A 21,131-nucleotide genomic window follows, 5' to 3' on the forward strand; every position below is an offset into this window, starting at 1 on the left:
ACCACAAAGAATAAAAAGGGTGAGAGTAATTAGTATTGTCTGACACCAGTCCTCACTTGGCATTCATCTGTCAGTTGTTCTCCATTCACCACTTTGCAGTGTAGTGAATTCAATATGATGCTGACGATCTCAGATACACTATCAAGTCGAAGTAGGTCCCACAAAATTCTCCTATCCACACTGTTTAACGCTTTCCCATAGTCAAGAAAGTTGTCTATAGCGGCGAATTTCATTCAACTGACTGTTCGACGATGATTCGTGGTGCCGCAATTTAATCTGTGCACAACCGGTTCTTACGGAATCCAGTCTGTTGATCTTGAAGTTGGGCGTCTACTGAATCTTTCGTTCGGCTCAACAACACTCCATTAAAAACTTTGCCTGGTACTTATAGTAGTGTGATGCCTCTATAGTGTTTGCAGTTGCACATATCTCTTTTCTTTGGTATCTTGATGAAATGTCCTTCTTTTCAGTCAGTCAGCACTAGCTATTCCTATCTAATCTGCCTGAACAGAGCATGGAGCATATTTTCAGTTATTTCTATATCTGACTTCGGTGCTTCAGATAGTATATTGTCTGGTAACACTTCTTTCCCACTCCTGATTTACTTAATGGCCATGCTTATTTCTTTGATTGTTGATGGAGCAAGATTTATGGGAAGTTCTGTAGGTGCAGCTCCGATGTCTGGTGGGTTCATAGGAATTGGTCTATTCAAGAGTTTTTCAAAGTGCTGTGCCTACCTGTTCCGCTGTTTTCCAATCTTACTAATTCGTTTGCCTTCTTTGTTGCTGACCGGTCGTTTTGGTTTACTATATTTACCTGTTACCCTCTTCGTTGTATCATATTTCCTTCTTTTGCAACCTTTTCCTCTGTCATTATGAAATCAACGTATTTCTGCTTATCGACTCTAGTGCTCCTCTTCGCTCTCTTGCTTGCTTCTGTGCATTCGGTCTATGCCTCAACTTCCTCTGTTCTTGTTCGGCTGTTATTGATTGTTTTTTTCTTGTTCTTCCTTTCGTAAATCTTGCCCATGGTATACGTGGAGGTCCATTCTTCATGATGATGTTTCTTGCGGCCTAGTACTTCCTGACTCTTCGAAACTACTGCTTCTTGGATCGCTTTCTAGTTGTCCTTCATGGTAGTTTCCTCTTTAAGTAGATCTTGTGAAACTTGGAACCTGTTGCTGATAACTCTCCTGAATTCGTCGAGTTTCTCAGTATCTAGAAAGAAGGCTGTAATAAACATTTGTAGTGCTGTTTTTTTCAGTTGTACAGTGCTTCTTTAGCTTCAGTCTCATCTTAGCAACCACCAGGTGGTGATCTGAAGTTATCCAAATGTAATCTAACTGTTTCTCTGTAGTGTGATCCGGTGAAACCCATGTAGTTCTGTTTATGTGTTTGTGGGGGGGAGAATATAGTGTCACATATAGCCATTTTGTTAATTGCACATAAATTTTCAAACCTCCTAACATTCTCGTTCCTTTCTCCTAGTCTATCCATGTAGACCCATAATATCTTCATACCCGGTGTTGTCCATTCCGACTTTGGCGTTTAGGCCTCCTATCAGGATGATCAGGTCCTTTCCTGAGCACTTCTCTACGATCGACTACATTCTCTCGTAAAACTGGTCTCTATCGTTTTCATTGCTATTATTGATGTGTCCACCAGAGTACATAATCACCTCTCCCGAAGTTAATATTCTCTGTCCAGCTTAAGTCCGGTGGGTTTCACTTGTTTCGAGAACTGCTATGTTGTATCTCTTTATTTCCACAACTATTTGACTGTTCCTCCCGGTCTCCTACATTGTCCAGACATACCATTTACCTATGTCAATTGCTGCTCTGGTTGTTAGTAGGAGTATCGCCCTCTTAACTTCCGAAGACTTTCGGCTTTCACTTTTAGGTATCATAATTCTTGTAAATGAAGATACTTCAACTCACATGACAGAGTTTAAATGGTTTAGACTATTTTTCTTGGTTGTCGTTTTGTTAACAAGATTGCTTTCTACGGAATGGCGCTGCTGATACCATGTTCGACCCTCAATCTCTATCCGGGCTTGGGACCGACATTAACATTTGAAGGACTACAGGTATAGCTATTAGACGACTACTAGATGATAATTACCAGTATGGAGTTGTGGAAATTGTTGAATTTCATTGAGATGATGAAACTATCTACGTAACATGAACGCTGTCAATCTGGAACCACTGAATATCTGTTTTTCTTACTATTGAGCTTCTTATCAGTGTAAATCTTCGACTCCACTACCACTTAGGCGTTACCATGCGTGACTGAAGAACTTTATTTCGATTCCTGGTTTTGCGGTCATAGATGCGCATCACGGAGGAGTCTCATATTAAGCTGAAAAGACCGTTCAGTGCTTCCAGGTCCCCAATTTCGTTTAACTTATATCGGCTAGTGATTCCAGTGTAATATTAGACGATACCCAGTTAATCCATGTATTGAGACCCTCTCCTAGCGCTGAAAGTTTTTATGGTTACGCTTATGACCGGTTGTCTAATTTATTAATAACACCACAATATTAGTTTAATTTATATCCTATTCTCTTATTTCTTATTTTTACTCTAAAAGATTCTAGAAGATCGTTTTACACCAGATCTTTTAGCTGATATTTTGCGAATTCCTCCAGTGAAATCACTTGTTAGACGACATTTAACAAATAAATTTATTGAACTTGTTGGGTTAGATATATGGAAGCGCAAACAACATAACGAAACCACTAATAATAATAATCCACTGACAATACATTCTAAAATCAAAGTAAGTGAATACATTTCTTGTTAGTTAATTTAAAGAAAGTAAATAATTACTTAGTTAGGAAACTTTTATGTTGGAGAAGTTGTGCTTTCTCATCGATTTTATTTGGTTATGTGGGGAAAGCCATGGAACTGAGCCTCGATATAGCCATTTTTTGCAAATTTACATAAATCGAAAGTCACTAGCAGTGAGATCCAGGCTACTTTCGGTCGATAAATACCAAGTGGGACGAAGCACGTGTTCGGAATTCCACTTTTAGCCACGGTCCATCCATATAGTATTTTTGTATTACTATAAACAATTTACCCAATTCTCAAGTTACATGAAATTATCAAACTAAATCGTGATAATTTAATTTGATGATAAAATGGAGGTTGATTTCACTATCCAATCTTTGAATAGAAGGAACTAAATTTCTCAGTTATTAAGAAACTAGTTTAAAGTCTATTACGAAACTACTTCATTCAAATACGAGTTTAAACCATCTCGCTAAGATTCAGGACTGGGTTTTGTCCTGTTTTTCTCTTTATATCTGTACCCTGTGTAGATTGTCTCTGTGTAGCTGATTTGTCACAAATTCTTGTAAAATAGATGGACTGAAGTGAAAGGTAGTGGGTTCGAGTTCCAATGTGACAAGATTCTAACCACAATCCATCTACTCTATGAAATGCTGCTGGTTGATAACTAGCTTTGAATGTAATTTTCGAAAACTTAGTAAGTCGTAATGACCTTTAGATTTTAACCTTGATTAAAGTTAAACAAGTAATATATAAAGAACTTGAAAATAGTTAAGCTTTTATATTCATGAACCACTTGAAATTGCAAAATATGGATTACTGGATTCCAATTCGGTGGTGTAGAGTATCGTCCCCATCTCTTCAAACTGATCAGTCCTGACCTCATAATATTAAACCTAGTAGACTTAGATTTCTCTCAAACATGGTCATCGGTGAGTAAATCAGTGGAGTCCAACCTTGTCAGTATGAGTAAGGTACCCACCGAAGACAATGGAACATGGTTGAGTAATATCGCTAATGACTGGAGTTAGACTTGTATACCACTGTATTCTAGATCACTAGTCTGGAGGCTCAGCGTTTGAGCTTGAGACTGACATACTGTGTTCAATCCCTGGTTACAAAGTTGCAGATAAACACTGGTAACGACTAACATACTAGGAAAAAGCACCTATCCAGTGCTTCCTGTTTCTCATTGATTGTCTAACTTGGATTTCGGTTCGTGATCTTAATAAAATGCTTAACTCTTTATCCCTTTATCTAACACTTTTGAAAATATAAATAGTTTACGAAAAAGAAAAATATTTTCAATTCTAACCGTGGACACAAGTCCAACCATCACAATCATGTTAGTGGTGTTGGTGATGATGATGCAAATCCTGATCTTGTTTGTCCTATTGAAATCGATGCCAGTCATACGAGTATCTTTGTAAGTTTTACTATCACAATTAATTTGTTCTGTACATGTACTCGATAATAAACATTATGTTTACATTTTAAATGTCATGTGTGTTCCATTCAAACACTTATATTTTTAAGGTGGACTGATGGTTCAGTGGGCAAGGTTTTTGATTAACAACTATTAATTGGCATGTTTGAATTACGCCCAAACTGTTTCGATCTGAGTAACCTTAAAGTGTCACTAAACTCCACGTTAAGAGTGTAACCTGAAGCCACGAACACTAATTTGTACCTGGCGAAGGAGTTGGGTAAATAAATATTTGACCTTAGAGAATTATTTGTAGGTAGGAGGGATGAACAGTGTTTTCTCAAACCTGTATGAAGCTGAACAGATACATAGATATTTTCTCAAAAAAAATGACATTCACTTTATCACTAGTTTGTATATATCCCGAATAGGCTGTTGACAAGTGAAAGTGTTTCTCATTTTCTACTGACACTGTTATTAATTACCAAATGTATACACTATTGAATTTCAAACCCACCGCTGATGTACTACAGAAAACGTAATTCTTGTATTCACTTAACCCTACACAAACGCAATACAACTAAACCCATGAAATACAGAGGGAAAACAAAAATGAACTTTACCATCCAAATATTAGATTCCAAAAGAATATTTGAATAACTTCATTTATGTAAATATTTGTTTTACATTATTAGTGTAACCGACCAGTTTCTTCATTAATATTATGTGAACAATACAAATTAATGTCATACTGAATCAACCCTTCTATAAATTATCATGAGAATCTATTTATTAATGTCACCAAAATACATATGTCACAAATCAATAAAAATGAATTACTCGATCATCCGTTTGATCCCAGCACTACATCATATGTTTTGCTACTTAATTTCCATTTATCAGTAGTAAACATAATGCAGTTAAATTTATTGTATTGATTATGATTGGCAAATACACCGTAAGATGATTTCAACTGATCTAGAAAATATTATGGGATTAAGTAAAAAAGACTGAATGAAAATGGAGAGATGATTTTTGGCTAAATGACATGTAAAACAACTATAACATATTTGTAAGTACTGTTAATTTTCCCCTTGATCAATCTCCATTGGGATATATACAGCCTTACCGGATTGCCATTATAATACTAGAGCTAGCCACTGTATAGCTACTCCTTATTTGAAAAGAAGAGAACTTTTACTATTCCATCTTAATTTAGAAACAGTGAAGTGATGATTTAACTCATGATTAAATTCTAGACTCATATGACTATATTTGAAAATTTACTGTGTGATTTGTTTACGTATAGAAGGAAAAAAATGACGTGTACAAATGCAAGTGAGACCCCAAAATCATAGTATCATCTAAAAATTGAAATGTATATAAAAGCTAGTAATAAATTCTGGAATTTCACCAGTTAGTGTAGAAGAGAATTTTTCGGTTTCTGGTACGTTTCAAGAAGCAATTGTAGGAACTTTTAAAAATCTACATAATGTCATCTATTTCTCAAAACCGTCCAAACAACCCAGTCAGTTATCTAACCAGAGGTTCTCTACCTTCTTTAAAGAAACATTGAAGTAGGTCGACTGGGCTTAGTGATTTATGAGACCTGGAGAGCTGTTCCTCAAAAATTTGTACTCATGATCCAAGATTCTGTTGAAGCTTGTTGATCGACATCCCACCAACCTCACAGATTTTTTCACTTACACCAGACTTCTTGCCGCCAGTGACTCAGAGGAGTTGAAACGGGTTTTTGTACATCCTAGATGCAAATGCTGCTTTCACGTTGAAGACACGCTCCATCCATTGTCCTAGTCCTTATGCAAATTCGGCATGATTTTATTACGTAAAAATTCACATTTATCACCAAAATCAAAGTTATCAGGCGTATACCGATCTGCCTTAAACTGTTGAAAGGAGCATTCAAAAATCTAGTGCTTATAAGCTGGACGTTATACTAACATTAAAGCGACTACACTCATTATTTCCATGGCTCCATAAAAAATGTAACAAGTGCTCGCTCGCGTTTGCCCTCATACTCTTAAACAACATTCTAGTGGCGAAAAGGTAGTGAGCAAAACTTCCCTTGCAGTAGCTATAAGTGCGCAGCAACACGAGAACATTTTTAAAGGACGAGTGAATTTTCATGATTCTCTGTCGTATTATGTAAAGTAAACTGAGTAGATAAATTCACGTTACTGAGAAACAACACTATTCACAAAAATCGCGGTACGGATACAAAATGTTTGTTTCCTGGAAGTCAACATTAACCTCTTCTGCGTAGTGGTGTCATGATATACATGAGCAAGCCCATGGACTCCTTGCTACTTGGCACTCGTCAGCAAGGTGTATCTGTAATCTTGAGGGAACTGGTGCTCCCTGGCGGATTAGATCTCGTGTCACCCAGCTTCACAGTCAGAGATATTACCATTGAGTTATCTGAGCCGCGACCGACCTCCTGTAGGACTGAGATGTAGTCACAATTGATTGATCACTGGGTGGCGATCTGCACTAATAAGGACTGGACGCGCATGAAATTGATCAATCAATTGTGAGTACCGATAATCAAATATCTTTCTGAAATATTAAAATTTGCCTTCAAAATCAACCATTAGTTCATAATTTAAAGCCTTAAGATCATTAAGTCATGATTCGAATCAGGCTTTAAAAAAACGCCAATCATTAGGTAGTTATTGAAACCAGGTATCTGATAGTGCATCAACTAACGTTATCACCATAGAAAATTCCAGTTTCCAAGCTTATAATTCAATGATCTAGTTCAAGATTTAGCCTGAAATAATGTCATCAATAATACGTTAGACGGCGGCCAAACCCGAAACTAATGTGCATTTCCGATATGGTGATCCTTACAGGGTATTTTTTATTCATCCTTTTAAAGAAAGCTATATTGTAACTTGGTATAAACAAATGAAGTTCCATGTACTTTCCTTGGATGATAAAACAATATTATTGATATCCCCATATATATCATTGTTATAACGTTCAGTAGTCCTTCGGATAGTATTTAGCTGAACACTTGGCATCACAAAATGAAGTTAAAATTTGGAGTCAGTCAATTGACACCTCCAAAAAATATTTATTGCTAATTTATAAAGCTTTTTTTATAACTGGCTCACTAACCTTGCATTTATATGTATTTCGACAGGCCGAAGAAATAGTCAAACCTAATCGTCAAAGCATACATCTACAGGCAGAAAATGTTCCAACAATACTCATCGATCCGGTTGCTGCAAAAGTGCAGGTAAGTTTTATTTTTCAAAGGTCAATTTTTATGATTAACTACTGATAATTAATTAAGTAGTAAAAGTCTAAATAGTTAAAACATAGCTACTTGACATTCATGTATGAAGTAGACGTCGAAACTGAATGATAATAAGCATTAATTACGCAGAATGAATACAATAAAACCAATATGGGTGGAATGCGATCCTATATTTAGTCATTCACCAGATATGTTTTTCGTAATCGAAAGTGAATGAAAATATTTTATCACTTACTCGCTAACCTGCATATTACAAGATAATCAATTTACACAAAACGGGTATTTATGAGTATTTATCTATAAGTGAATTGTTGACGAAAGTTTGTTCATCATTGAAGCGGTCTAACTCAAGCATCAACCATGGCATTATTTAATGCTATTCAATCGCATGAACAGTAACAGTTCTATAATGACTTTGAAGTTATGGAGCGTTAGTCTCTGTCTAACAGTTTCATTCACCATACATCAAAGCGTAGTGTTTACGATATAAAAACCTTAGACACTAACCAGTACATTGCAAGTTGATCGATAAAATCGAATCAGCATTAGTGGGATTGTATTATCACATTATTTTTTGTTAGTATTTAGCTAGCTAATGATTAAATATCCCAATCATTGCAGGAGATCAGTCATAAACCAATGATAGCCCAGTGATAAACAAAACTGATTTTGAGAATGTATTGTTCTACCACAGATAAACGTTTTATCAAATGATTAGTAGCTTTTTAACTAAGTAAATAAATTAAACAAACCTTACTACCAAAAATAGATGTTAATAGTCATAATAATACATTTTGAAATGACAGTTTGCTTGTTCTTCTCTTAACTTGTCTGTTTTTTTTGTCTTTGATTCTCCCTCTCCCTCTCTCTCGGTTCGCTTTCTCTACACCTTCAAACAGCACCTAGAACTTCAAGAAACTGACCTGTGAATCAAGTATGTTGATGATGTTTTTTCTTCCTTTTTTATGTTGAATAATATATACCGACATCTATGTAACCAAAGAATTATTCAATGACTTTTTAATGGAAGAAACTTTACTCAAAGTTTAAGCTTTTATTAATAAAAGAAAATATAATATAATGTATATCCTGTTCAAGATGCAAAGTTTCAGTGAAACATTATATTGCCTGAGGGTGGCTCTGATTCACCAACTCACCTATTTTTGCTGGTTTCAACATGGAGATTCGTGGAGTTCTAATGATAGGTTGTAACTATTGTAGTTCAGCCAATTCAAGAAAATGTGTGGGCATGTAGCAGTTGTCCACAGATGTATGGCGTTTGCATGACTGATGCCAATCACCCCAAAACTGACTGAAATTGAATAAATGAACAATGAAATTCTAATTTACCAAACTAAAAGTACCATTTTCATTGTCAGATTTGAAAGTTCTTATTTTAATATCCATGAAGAATATTTGAGCAACCAATTGTTTTCAATAACTTCATCATCAGGCTCTACAGTTATAAGTCCATAATTATGATATTTTACAAGGGCTAAAAATAAGGCATGTATTAATGAATTTGACAATGTCATGTGTTAAAAATGGTAAACGTTTGCATCTGTTACGATATATATACTTCAAAATTGTATTATTTTCAAATTAGAAATAAATGTCGAATGGTTGATTACTGTTATAACTAAAATAAAACACTAGTACTCGTGCTCAGGGATTTGCAAGAGTTCTTCTAAGTGATTGTGTCAGTTAGTAATAAATATTTCATACTACGCTTGATATTAACCTCCAAAAACCCTACTGTGATCGCTTAATATTTAATATTTTTATCGGTTAAAAGGTTTTTGTGGAAATGGTCTAACTGGTAGCTTTTAATTCATCATAGATGGTCATCAATTAAGATTTCACTTAAAACTAAGCAGTACTAGATATCTGTTTAGTCCTAGTTTGGGATTCCTCAATGATAATGTGAACTGATGACCCTGATAGGGAATAAAGCTAGAACCTTTAGATTTCATAGCAGAGGCTTAGCAATTTACGCCATTGAATCGGTGTCCAATAGTATAATTCGAAATATAATCCATTCACAATATATTAATAACAATCATCAAATCCCCTTGATGACAGTCGTTCTACTCCCGACATGTTTGAACTCGACTAGAAATATATCAATACAATAAATTTAATTCTGAACAGAATTTTCGGGGAAAAAAACACCCACATACACACACACATACATACACCTCTTCATCCTCTTTTGTCTCATTTAAACAAAATTTTATAATTCAGTGTTTCATTTTTAGTTTCATTTAATTTATAAAATATATAATTGTAGAAGAAAAAAATTATTCCGATTTTCGATTTTCTTTTTCTCCCGTCATTATTATCAAAATGAAAAAAGAAAATAGTGATTAGTGAATATCTTTGACTGACCACCTGTTACCTATCTTGTTTATGATATATATATATACGTAGTGTGTACGGAGATATTTCTTCAGGCATAACATGTATCCTATCATGTTCTCATTGTTATTATAGTTGATGTTGTTGTTGTTGTTGTTATCTCGTGTCTTGTATAACATGTATACCATGAAATAGTTTCTTTCTCTATATGATTAGTTTATACACATATCTAAGTATGCAATATTTGTTTGTTTGTTTGTTTGTTTGCTTGTTTTACTGCATATTGTGTTAAATTCTCTTTCATTCATTTTGCGTTTCTTGAGTTTAAATTTTTCGTTTTTCCAAGAAAACTATTTCACTATCTTAAATTCTTTAATCTATATAACTTGATATTAGTTACATTCATCTGTTTCATTTTTCTATAAGTTATGTATGTATGTATATAGAAACTTGTCTACATTTGTTAAGTTAATTTTTTATTAAAAAAATATAGAATAATCCCTTAAATATACATCATCATCAAGTTCCATACATTCCATTACTTTATCTTAATGTTTATCACTTTCTCTACAATCTATGTATTCTTGTATAAGAGAATCAGATATAAGGAGGAACAGAAAGAGAGAGAGATTAGGGGGTAGAAAGAAGATCATTATATGTTACACATTTTTACTTGTTGTTGCTTTTTGTTCTATTCTATCTTATTTTGCTTTTTTTTCTACATCTTATGTCCATTATTGTGTCAAGAACTATGGGCAAAGAAAATGTCTTCCTTTGGTGGTTTTCTTTTCTCTTTTGTCTTTTAGAATTAATTTTATTGTTGTTAGTTTAACTGTATAATTTTTATTAGTGTAACATATTTTTGTATGAAATGAAAAAATTAACTATATCTTTATGACATCTATACTTTACTTACTTACGCTAATATATACCATAGTAATAATAATAATAATAATAATGAGAAACATTATCATTACTAACATTACTACTAGTAGCACTGATAATAGTAATAATGGTACTTGTGAATGAGTAAAAAAATTTCAAAGCAGATGGTTACTTGTCAATTATTACATTTTGAGCTGTATCTAAAACGTTGAAATAAAAATAAATATTCTACAGTACAAAATGAATACGCATAGGTATATATGTATATTGTCTATTAGATATCAAAAGGTGTGAACAGGTGTACTAATTATTGACCGATAATTACTGTTTAGAAAAAATAAATAAATTCCATTGAAATGATGAATCAATCTAGGTTGAACCACCATTGTAAACCTGGAAGCATTGGACGGTTGTTTCGTTCCAGTATGGGACTCTTCAACAGTGTGCATTAGCGGACCTGCACGTGACCTTCGGTCTCACATGAGAACGTCTAACCTTTAGACCACTGAGTCGGCATCTGACAGCATTAATGTCTGACTTCCATCAATCCACGACATTAAGAGACCATCTTTCGTTGTTTTCGGTGGGTAACTGCCTCATAGCCTATATGGATTAGCTCCACTAGTTATGACTTCTTACTAAAACTCCGCAAATTCTTTCTCAAAGCTAGTCACTAGTGAGCACATAACAGTTGTCAACAAAGGGTTGTGAAGAATGTTGTATTTCATTGAAATCGTGAACCGAATCAAGTTCGGTCACCATTGAAAACCTGAAAGCACTGGACGGCCGTTTCGTTCTAGCATGGGACTGCTTCCTTAGAATAAATTATTAAAACATACTAATATAAATTTTCCAGAATTGTTGATTTTAAATTTCAGTAAAGTTCGTTTTAGTGTTTATCTCTTCCCATATCAGTTGAGTAAATCGATGCAGACTACCTCATTATCATCTACGTGACTATCATAGCTAGTACGTAGAAACATTCACTCTTTCTCACAAAATACCTATATATTTTATTTCACGAATACGTCCCTTCATTCCAAATTAACTTGTTTATAATTATTCTTTTTTACTACTAGTGATGCCGTCACAATTTCTATTACTCTGATAGTTATCTTGATAATTTCTTCTGACCCTACTGATATGTTGTAACAAACTGAGTCAATGAATATAGATGCCAGGTTCTACGTTGCCTGTTACTGAATGATCAATCAGCTTTGTGTTCAATTGTCTAGAAAGTAACATAACAGACACTGAACTGCTGGAGTTACTGGTTTCAAGCCAAGTGAAATTAAGTGTTGTGTTGTTATTCAGTTAAGGTCCAGAATGGCTGAAAATTAATAAGAATTTTTTACAAATTAGTTCAATAATACACATTGATCTTAAATAACCTGAATACCTTTTTTAAAAGAAGCAGTTGAATAATGTAAGAATTATTCTCAGTAAAACAGAGCTCCGTTCATTCGAATACTGTTACTGGCCTAATTGATTAGTATAGAATCTTAGATTAGATTTTTAAGGATTTTGCATCAACTGCTATGTAACTTTATTAAGGATTTGTAACTTCCTATTGCTGATGTTCAGGACTAGAATTGATCAGTATATATTGTCATATGTGCTTCCTAAGCTAACTGTCCCGAAATGACGTTAATTAAAAACTTTTAGTATATTTAGTTTGTAGCTAACAGTGGAACTCAGAACACATGTTTTACTCCAGTTGGGATATGTCAGTTCCAACATACTGTTGATGTTCGAATCGAAACTCAAACCCAGTAATTTTCAGTTGAAACTCAAGTGCTCTATTCACTGTGACACTGATTCCAAATAGCCACCTTCGCGACCGTTAAGCATTTTAATGACTACACCTACTCAGTAGCACAGTGGATAACGCGTTCATTTTTGAATCAATATATAGCGACTTCGATTTTGGATGTGTACTTCAATACCGAAGAGTTACAAGTGGAATGAAACGCGTGTTCTAGATTCCACTGTTAACTACGTACCAAATATACTATAACTCATGACCCAATGCCATATCAAGGCAGTTCGCTCAGGATGCACATATAACAACAGAGACTAGTCGACTGTTTTTCTGAATGTCAACAATAGGTAATTAAAAACTCTGACCAAAGTTGCAAATCATTTGATCCAAAATCTATAGAAATCCTAACTCAACCAGATTCTATTCGTTTAGTCAGCATCAGTTTCTTTATTATTACATTTACGTCTTCTCGACGAGTGCCAACTAGCAAAACCAAGTTAAACAGCTTATGCTGTTGGCCACCTACCTCAAACCTCCTAAAACCTCAACACCTAGTCTACATAACCATATATTCCATACGTAAGTTCAACAATATTTGTTACGATAATAATAATAATAATACTATTTTTAAGGACTAAATAATTTGACATCATGAAATGCAATCATCTCTTATTGTCTCCATTAATAATGATGATTAGAATATTAAACTCGATGACTACTGATAATAGTAAAACTTCATTTACTTTTCCAAATAATACCACTTTTACTACTGTTCACTTCCGGCATACATTTGTATTGGAAGATAATTTCTGTGTTTATAGGTCTATTTGATGCCACCCTAATTTGCTTCCTAAAAATCTCGAGAAACAGTTTTAACATTTTGTCTACATTGACGTCTCATGGTTTCGTTTTTCACTTGTCATATACATATCTAAATGACTAGGCATCAATGCACTTCCATGTAATATACATACATGAGTATATTTACCGATATTAGTTTTGTATAGTTAAAATGAATGTATATGGGAAAGTAGTCACTAATATAGTATGAAATACTTACACCATGTTATAAATATCATGGGACATAGACGCACTCACACATATTTACATAAACACACAGTCGAGATTTGATTCTCTAATAGCTCTTAAAGAAAAAGATAAATTTTCGGTTTATGATAACCTGACCTACTTTATTCTACTAAGGGTATATATATATATATATATATATATATATATATATATATATATATATATATATAGTTTGTGTATCTATTCCAGTTATTACTATCGTCCTAATTTGACCATTTTCTTATTTTGCTCTACTACTACTACCACTAGTGATACTTCCGGTCTTTTTGGGTTACAAGAACTGCTTTTGGTAATCTAACTTCATCCATTTACAATGTTTATTATTATTATTATTATCCTCGTGTTATTTATGGTATTGAGTCTTACCACGTGAATTTGAAAATAATAACTGACAAATAACTTACTATATGTGAGTGAATCTATGCATATGTAGGTGTGTATATTTTCTGATTAAGCACTAGTCTCGAAATAGATTCGTGCTTACAGTTAACTTATCCTATGTATCACATTCAAGTTGGCCGTATTCATTTCCAACTCTATCCCGTTGTCTCTCTCTCTCTCACACACATACTCACTTTGTCATACACACACACACATGAACATATTTAAAATAAAACTAATTATAGGCCCTCAAGGTTTATTTTGTTTCGAGTTGACTCTGTTCTTTGGAAAACTTTAAATTTTTGTTATGTTCATCTTATTCTATACTTATTTCCTTAAATGAATTCTTTCTCGGTTTCCTATTTCTGTTAAAATATACAGCTGAAGTTCTTAGCATTCTTTTGTGTGTGTGTGTGTGTATGTGTACGCATCAGTGTGTTGATGTGCGTTCGTGTGTTCACAACGGATCTTATAATATATTTTTGTTTTATGCTTGAAGAAAAACAATAACAGCAAAGTAGAAGAGAAGGTATATTTACAACGACAGTAATATCAACACCTTAGCCTATGCTAATCTAAGGTCGTGTATGTGTATAACCGCAGAACTAATAATCATAATAGTAACATAAATATGGAGTATAATATAGTACTGAAAATTAATTAATATTATTTGTCAGAATAGAGGATATATATATATATACACGCAAAACGCAACTAGTTTGATTTCATTCGAAGTTATTGTGATTATTGTGTTTCTATCGAGAAATTCTTCTGTGAATAAAACTTTTAACTTATTTGTTTTGTTGTTTTTTTTCAAGAAAAACAGTTAATTATTCTAGTTCAAAATTTAAATAAAGAAAATAGAATTATATGAGGTTAACAGTTAGTTTCTGTTGCCTAGTTTACTGAGATTATATAAAGAAGAAATAATATGTGCATAGACTTTTGTGAATTATAAGATGGTGGAGAAGATTTGTAGCTCAGATGAAATTGTGCTGATGATGTCATTCAGAAAACCGATGAAAGCTCTACGACTAAACCATCCATCAAAAAATTTTGTGAATATTTTTAAATGAATTCAGGAATGTTCTTTAATCAATTTCAAAAAAAATTTTCTACATGGAATTTGTTTATTTCAGTTTGTTGGTTTAGAAAACTTTATTAGTTCAATGGTATTAATACAAATAATATGATAGAATTAGATTGAGATCTGCTTTCAATTGTAATGTTGAACTAATCTAAGTGAGTAGGTTTCTGTAGAAGATTTTAAGTCAAACTCTGATGATGAGTATCAGCTAAGATGAAACCTATATTAAAACACGATTTGTTATTGATTAACTTTAAGCACTCTATATACACCAAAATGCATAGAATGCTTGAGTCACTTATATCACTGGCCAGATTTCAACCTGATCACCATTGCAAGTCGGTGAATGGTGGACATTTTTTACATCTTACTTTGAGACTCCACAGTTTACATTTACGGCTTTATCAAAATCTTTGGGCTTTGACAACTGACTAGGCGCTGTCGGCGAGGTCTGAAAGTCCTCAGTTCTATCCCTCGTGGTCTTATGGATGTACATTGATTAGGAGTCTAATACTAAGGTAAAACACATAATCAAAGCTTTCCAGTTTTTAATGGTCGCCCAACTAAAGTCAATTCATAAGTTGTACGTGTATTTAACTACATAATTCGATGTATTTTGAAAGCAATTTTCAAGCAATGAATTACTGAAAAAAAACTAATGAACACTTGACACATGTTCCCCTTTTCATCTGTAACTTCTAGAGATTATGCAACCTCAACCGCATATTCGCACACAGGATAATACTTATGATTTTCAGACATCACAGTGGTGAGAACAATACCACTGTTTCACTAAGGTGGTATGTAGTCCATTACATATGTATAATGACCATCGTTTCCTCCAACTGTAATATATCAAAGGTTCGTTCCTATTTTTTCTGTCTAATATACGTCATATCTGGACTAGTCAAGCCTCTTAAAAAAATGATTAACCAACAGACTACTGAGTTACAGTCCAAGGGTTTAGTATTTACTTAACTTCAAAATACTCCTATCAAAATCTAACAGTCATATGTTCCATCCCCAACGAGATGATAAGTGTACACTATTATAAAGAGACAATTATATACTAGGGGGGGGATGGAAATAGTTGTGTTCATTCTTACTTACTTCAACTCATGTTTTGTTTCATATTTTCAAAATATTTCGGTTAGAAATTAGTTTTATTAATTTGTCAATTTTTTATTGCTTTTTCTAGACAAATAAATAAACGATTCTGGATATAAAATATGATAATTTACTATCCAATATATTACCATATTGTTATTATACTACTGAATAATGTTTTCTGATTAAATCCATGTATAAACAACTCAACAACTCTTTGTATACAATATTTTAATGATTTCTTCCATCAATCTCTCCATTGTTATCACCCTTTGCCCCCCCCCCACTTTATTGTTCATTACTTCTTAGATTTGTATCCACTATCAATTATATATATATATACTCACAAGTATGAATTCTTGACAAATGTTTCATAGTATACCATTGATGTAAAATTCCATTTCATTATTCAATGAACAAAATAACCAATACAAGATATCAGAAAATACAATTCAACACAACTCCCATTCACCTCACGTCCACAGATATACACAAACATGATAATGTATAGCTTAATTTTACTGATTTAATTATTTTCTATGTATGACTACGGTCTCTATCATATGATTACTGCTCAACTCCACATAGTAATCTTCAAAACCAACAACAATGAAATCTTGTTCAGTTGTTATCTTATCATTCTTAACAGATAACTTATCATTGTCTCTGTCAATATTATTACTGCTATGATTATTTATTCACCTACATCTTGATCATGTTTTGTTTTGTTAAAAAAACAAATTGCTTTTTCTCCTGTGATTTTGCTTTTCTTTACATTGTCAATTAGTTTATAATGCTTCTTCTCTGTTTTATTTGTGAAGGACCAAGTGTGTAAATGTATGTATTGATCATAATGGAATTTGTCATTATATTATACTATAATGATTGATATAATTACTATGAAGTGAACTAATTGTGTTGACCAATCAAAATAATAAAATTGATTTTTTTTTAGAAAAAAGTTTTTAGTTGGATACTCCTAGTACGTATATCCAAGTAGTGTCTACCTCAACAAGTGTTGTTTACTAGTAGAGGAAATACTGATATGCTTTGTCGATTGAACGCTATTTGTTATATCTCATCGTCGCTGATTGTTCTGTCGAGAACACTTATAAATTATACTCAAAAATGAGGGACTTTTGCAATTATCACGACGTGAAAATAAGAACACAAAGACTGGTATAAGTGAACCCTAAAAACACGATGACGACGACCCTGTTCGAAAATGCACTCATTTATATATTGATTCATACATCCATTTTTTGATTAATAATTAGAATGAAATCACATATATGAAAAATACTTTGGGTTATAACATGTTGCATGCTGAGTATAGTTGATGTTAACTTAATATAAGAATATCGTATGTTATACAGAATAAAACAAAATCGAATACTACACTGAATAGTTACCACATTGGATTAAAACGGAATTAATGTTGAACCAAAAATCATAATCTATAAATCAATCTAATTTGGACTTTTCTTCCTATTATATCACCACAATGATTGGAGCGATTAAGTCAAGACATGGTATCAGTTTATAAAATTATTGACTGTTAGAATGAACAATGTAGGTAGGTTCAGACTATATGGTTTGGGTCCTCGCGATTATCGTAGTAGTTGGGGATATTGAGGAATATTGAGTACATTTATAATGGACCAAATGTACTCACTCTTTCTTTTTCTTCAAACATTAAGTTTTAAAAACTATCTTAAACGTTTTATTCTGAGAATTCATCATATTTTCTTGAATCATTATCTTGCTTACTAATCCTACTACTCTGAGATTCATCTTAATCATTTCACTGTACCGATATGCTATGGTAACTTAAATTGACCTACAACTATATCAGATCCTTCGTTACTCATGACTGACCAATAAAGTTAAGTAGTCCAATGACGTATCAAAAAATGATGTACATTAAATAGATGAAGGAATGATACTATGAAAAATATAAAAACTGGGAAAAATACAACCGAAAAATACTTTTCCAATTTGGGGCTATCCTTACAGTTTCGTGATTTTCACTAGCTTCTATTCTGACACATGTCTAATAATGTGTCATATCATTAAATTCCATGACATTTAGTACTGCAACTAGAGGTATGCTAGAGAGAACAATTCAGATTCGGACAAGTTATGTATTAAATATACATTCATTTAATTATTATCTCTGATGGTATATTATACACTACCTACTCACTTATTACATTCTCTTTTTGCTTTTATATATTTCGTCGTGTAAGATATAACGCTCAATAAACTTTGGAATTCTTAATATATTGATTTGGTTCGAATAATATTGAAAAGAGTTTTACGCCTTTAGATCACTTAAATAAATATTGAGTGACTATAATTCTGAATTAGGTAACTGGAAATCTTATTTCATTCAATAAAGTAAAATGCTACACATCCTTACTAGGATTGCTTTCTTTTGTTAATGTGCATTACAATGAAATCTTACTTATATCATACCTCTTTGCATTCTCTAACAACTGGTACATGTCTACAATCAAAGAAATGGACGAACTTTCTGACAATCCAACGTTTTATAGCTAGTTTATCATATTTTCTACATTAAAATTACTCATGATCCAGAAGGAATGATGATTACTGATTGTAATTATTTAGATTGAGGCTAGATTTCCCCCCTTTTTGTTATTTTATAACTAGCTGAATCCTCCATTCATAAGTAAGTTTAAGAAAATATGTTTAATTTTTCGAATACTCATGACACACACAAAAAAAAGGCTAAAAGCTATTTTTTGGCTTTTATTTTCTCCGCCACAATATAACATACACGTGCTTTATATAGCTTAAATCCCTTGACCTTCTTTTACGCTTTCCAAATGACCTAACACTTTCTGTGACGTACTGTTAGGAATTAATGAATGATTTCATGCGTTAGAATAGATTAGGCAAAAATAATTAAAAAAGCTGTAATATATATGACTTGTTATCGATCATATGTCTACAATCAATGCATATAATATTCTGTTGAGCTGTTATGGAATATAAAAACTGATATATTTATGGTAGAGTTGGATAATAACTAGTAATGAAACCCAGGACGCTCGTTTCGTCCTACTTCATGCTCTTCATCTGGATATGCCTGCATCCCGAAACTGTTCGCTTCAAGCACCATTGCATTACCCACTTAGATACTGAGTTCAGATAGTCACTAGCTTGTTCAATAAAATGAATTTTAATTCATTTGTATTAGTCTTTTGAATCTTCTGATTGTGTTTAGGACTGTACTTGATCAGTCTCTAATCGGTATATGTCCATCCTATGCGGATCACCACTGCTAGCTACCATACAACTTTTTAATAATGCTTATGACTTAATGGAAGTATTAAGGTAATCCACACTAAGTGCACATATACTAAAAAGAGACAAATCAATTGCAGTCGTTAACATCAATGCGAAGATTCAAACAACCAATGCAAAGGAATTGATATATTTATAGCTAGTTTTATCAGGGTCTTCATTTTATTTGGATTGTGGCTATTAATGGAATACAGGATGTACACTTCATCCTATTAAACAATGTACTTTCTATTTCAAAATTGAATGTCTTGGAAAATTTTCTGTTATTGCTTGTAATCATTTGTAACAAGACTGATTTGCCAGTGTTGTGATTTAAATTGATTGCTAATTACTGCTAATAACATGACTGTTTGCTATAACTAAAGATTAGCTATCAGATACAACTTATTTCATAGGAACGGGTATGCTATGCCAAGGCAAGGAAGAAAACAAGACTTTAGAAGACTGATTTAGTCACTAGCTTCTAATAAAATGACATCTATAATAATAATAATAATAATAATAATAAACCACATATCATTTTACATCTTCGGTCAACCAACGAATTTGAATGAATCAGCCAACAGTCAATCAGTAATCTATTATATGTATAGGATTCGCAATATCGATAAATTAACTGACTCGAATCAGAAATGTAATTCATTAATGAATTATATATATATACTTCCTTCTTAATAGCTAATGGTATGGTTGTTTGCTCTGACTAAGAAGAACTGCTAACTATTTAACAGAACGAGACTCGATACTTTTAGATGAAGATGTATTTATGCACCAAACACTGTTTGTCAACTGATCGAAATGTATAAAGTTACATATTCTTTTAAATAACTGATCAAGTAGATAAGTTTAAATGCTTTTCACAGTTGAATTCACGAGTCAGTATAAGCTAAACTATCGCTGAAAACCTGGAAACAATAGACGGTCGGTTCGTCTTAGTATAGGACTCCGGAAAAGTGCTCACCCACGAACTCTTACACGAGAATAGAAAACAATACCTTCAATCTCGCGCTCGGAGACGGCACGTTACTGTGTTGATGTCCAACCTCGATCAATTCATGATGTTGCACAACTCTTTATTTATTGTGTGAGGTAAATAAACATCTCACACCCTAGACGAATTAAACTCCACTGGTCATGGTTCCTCACTAGAACTTTAGGAGTTCCATCTTGAAGATATTCACTAGTGAGCACATGATTATTATCAGTAAGTCTGTGTAAGTAACATAATAAGATCAGTATAAAACTGTTGACATATCTTTTTAAAAAGTCAAATGATTCCCAATAGAGCGAAACAATTATCAAGAAATTTTACTGTTAAGAGTGACTGTCTCACTGTCATCAACACTATGGCATTATATAAGTGGTCATGAGTAATCCTCTGAAAGTTTAGGAATTCATCCCAAAATTAGCTATTTCCTTACTAATGACTAATCATTTGTCTCAGACGATGTTTGGGGAGATTGTTTAGTTTGACAATATTTGACTTATTTATTTATATTGACATATTTTGTCAACAACGATAATCAAAGTAGTTCAAACTTAACATCTTGGTTTGGTAAACTACATGACATAAGTTTGAATCCACCAGCGATCATTGACTCCTTTAATTTTTTTTTTATTTCAACACAT

The 21,131-nt window shown here is 32.9% G+C and overlaps 1 protein-coding gene across 3 annotated transcripts in view; it reads left to right on the plus strand.

Moving 5' to 3' along the window:
* The window catches only part of PPFIBP1_1 (Liprin-beta-1), an 85,901-nt gene extending 67,489 nt beyond the window's left edge, over positions 1–18,412 (plus strand). For 2 of the 3 annotated variants that reach the window (XM_051212866.1, XM_051212867.1), the window contains 5 exons: positions 2,589–2,777; positions 4,074–4,217; positions 7,384–7,479; positions 8,400–8,434; positions 16,261–18,412. In XM_051212866.1, the coding sequence (XP_051068788.1) occupies positions 2,589–2,777; positions 4,074–4,217; positions 7,384–7,479; positions 8,400–8,429 (459 nt within the window). In that variant the 3' untranslated portion in view covers positions 8,430–8,434; positions 16,261–18,412. Of the gene's footprint in view, positions 1–2,588; positions 4,218–7,383; positions 7,480–8,399; positions 8,435–16,260 lie in introns of all 3 variants that reach the window. The other variant, XM_051212864.1, reaches the window with a different exon arrangement.
* Positions 18,413–21,131: the final 2,719 nt, after the last annotated feature.

The sequence above is a fragment of the Schistosoma haematobium genome, chromosome 3 (genome assembly GCF_000699445.3).
Source record: "Schistosoma haematobium chromosome 3, whole genome shotgun sequence".
In the NCBI taxonomy this organism is placed as follows: domain Eukaryota; kingdom Metazoa; phylum Platyhelminthes; class Trematoda; order Strigeidida; family Schistosomatidae; genus Schistosoma; species Schistosoma haematobium.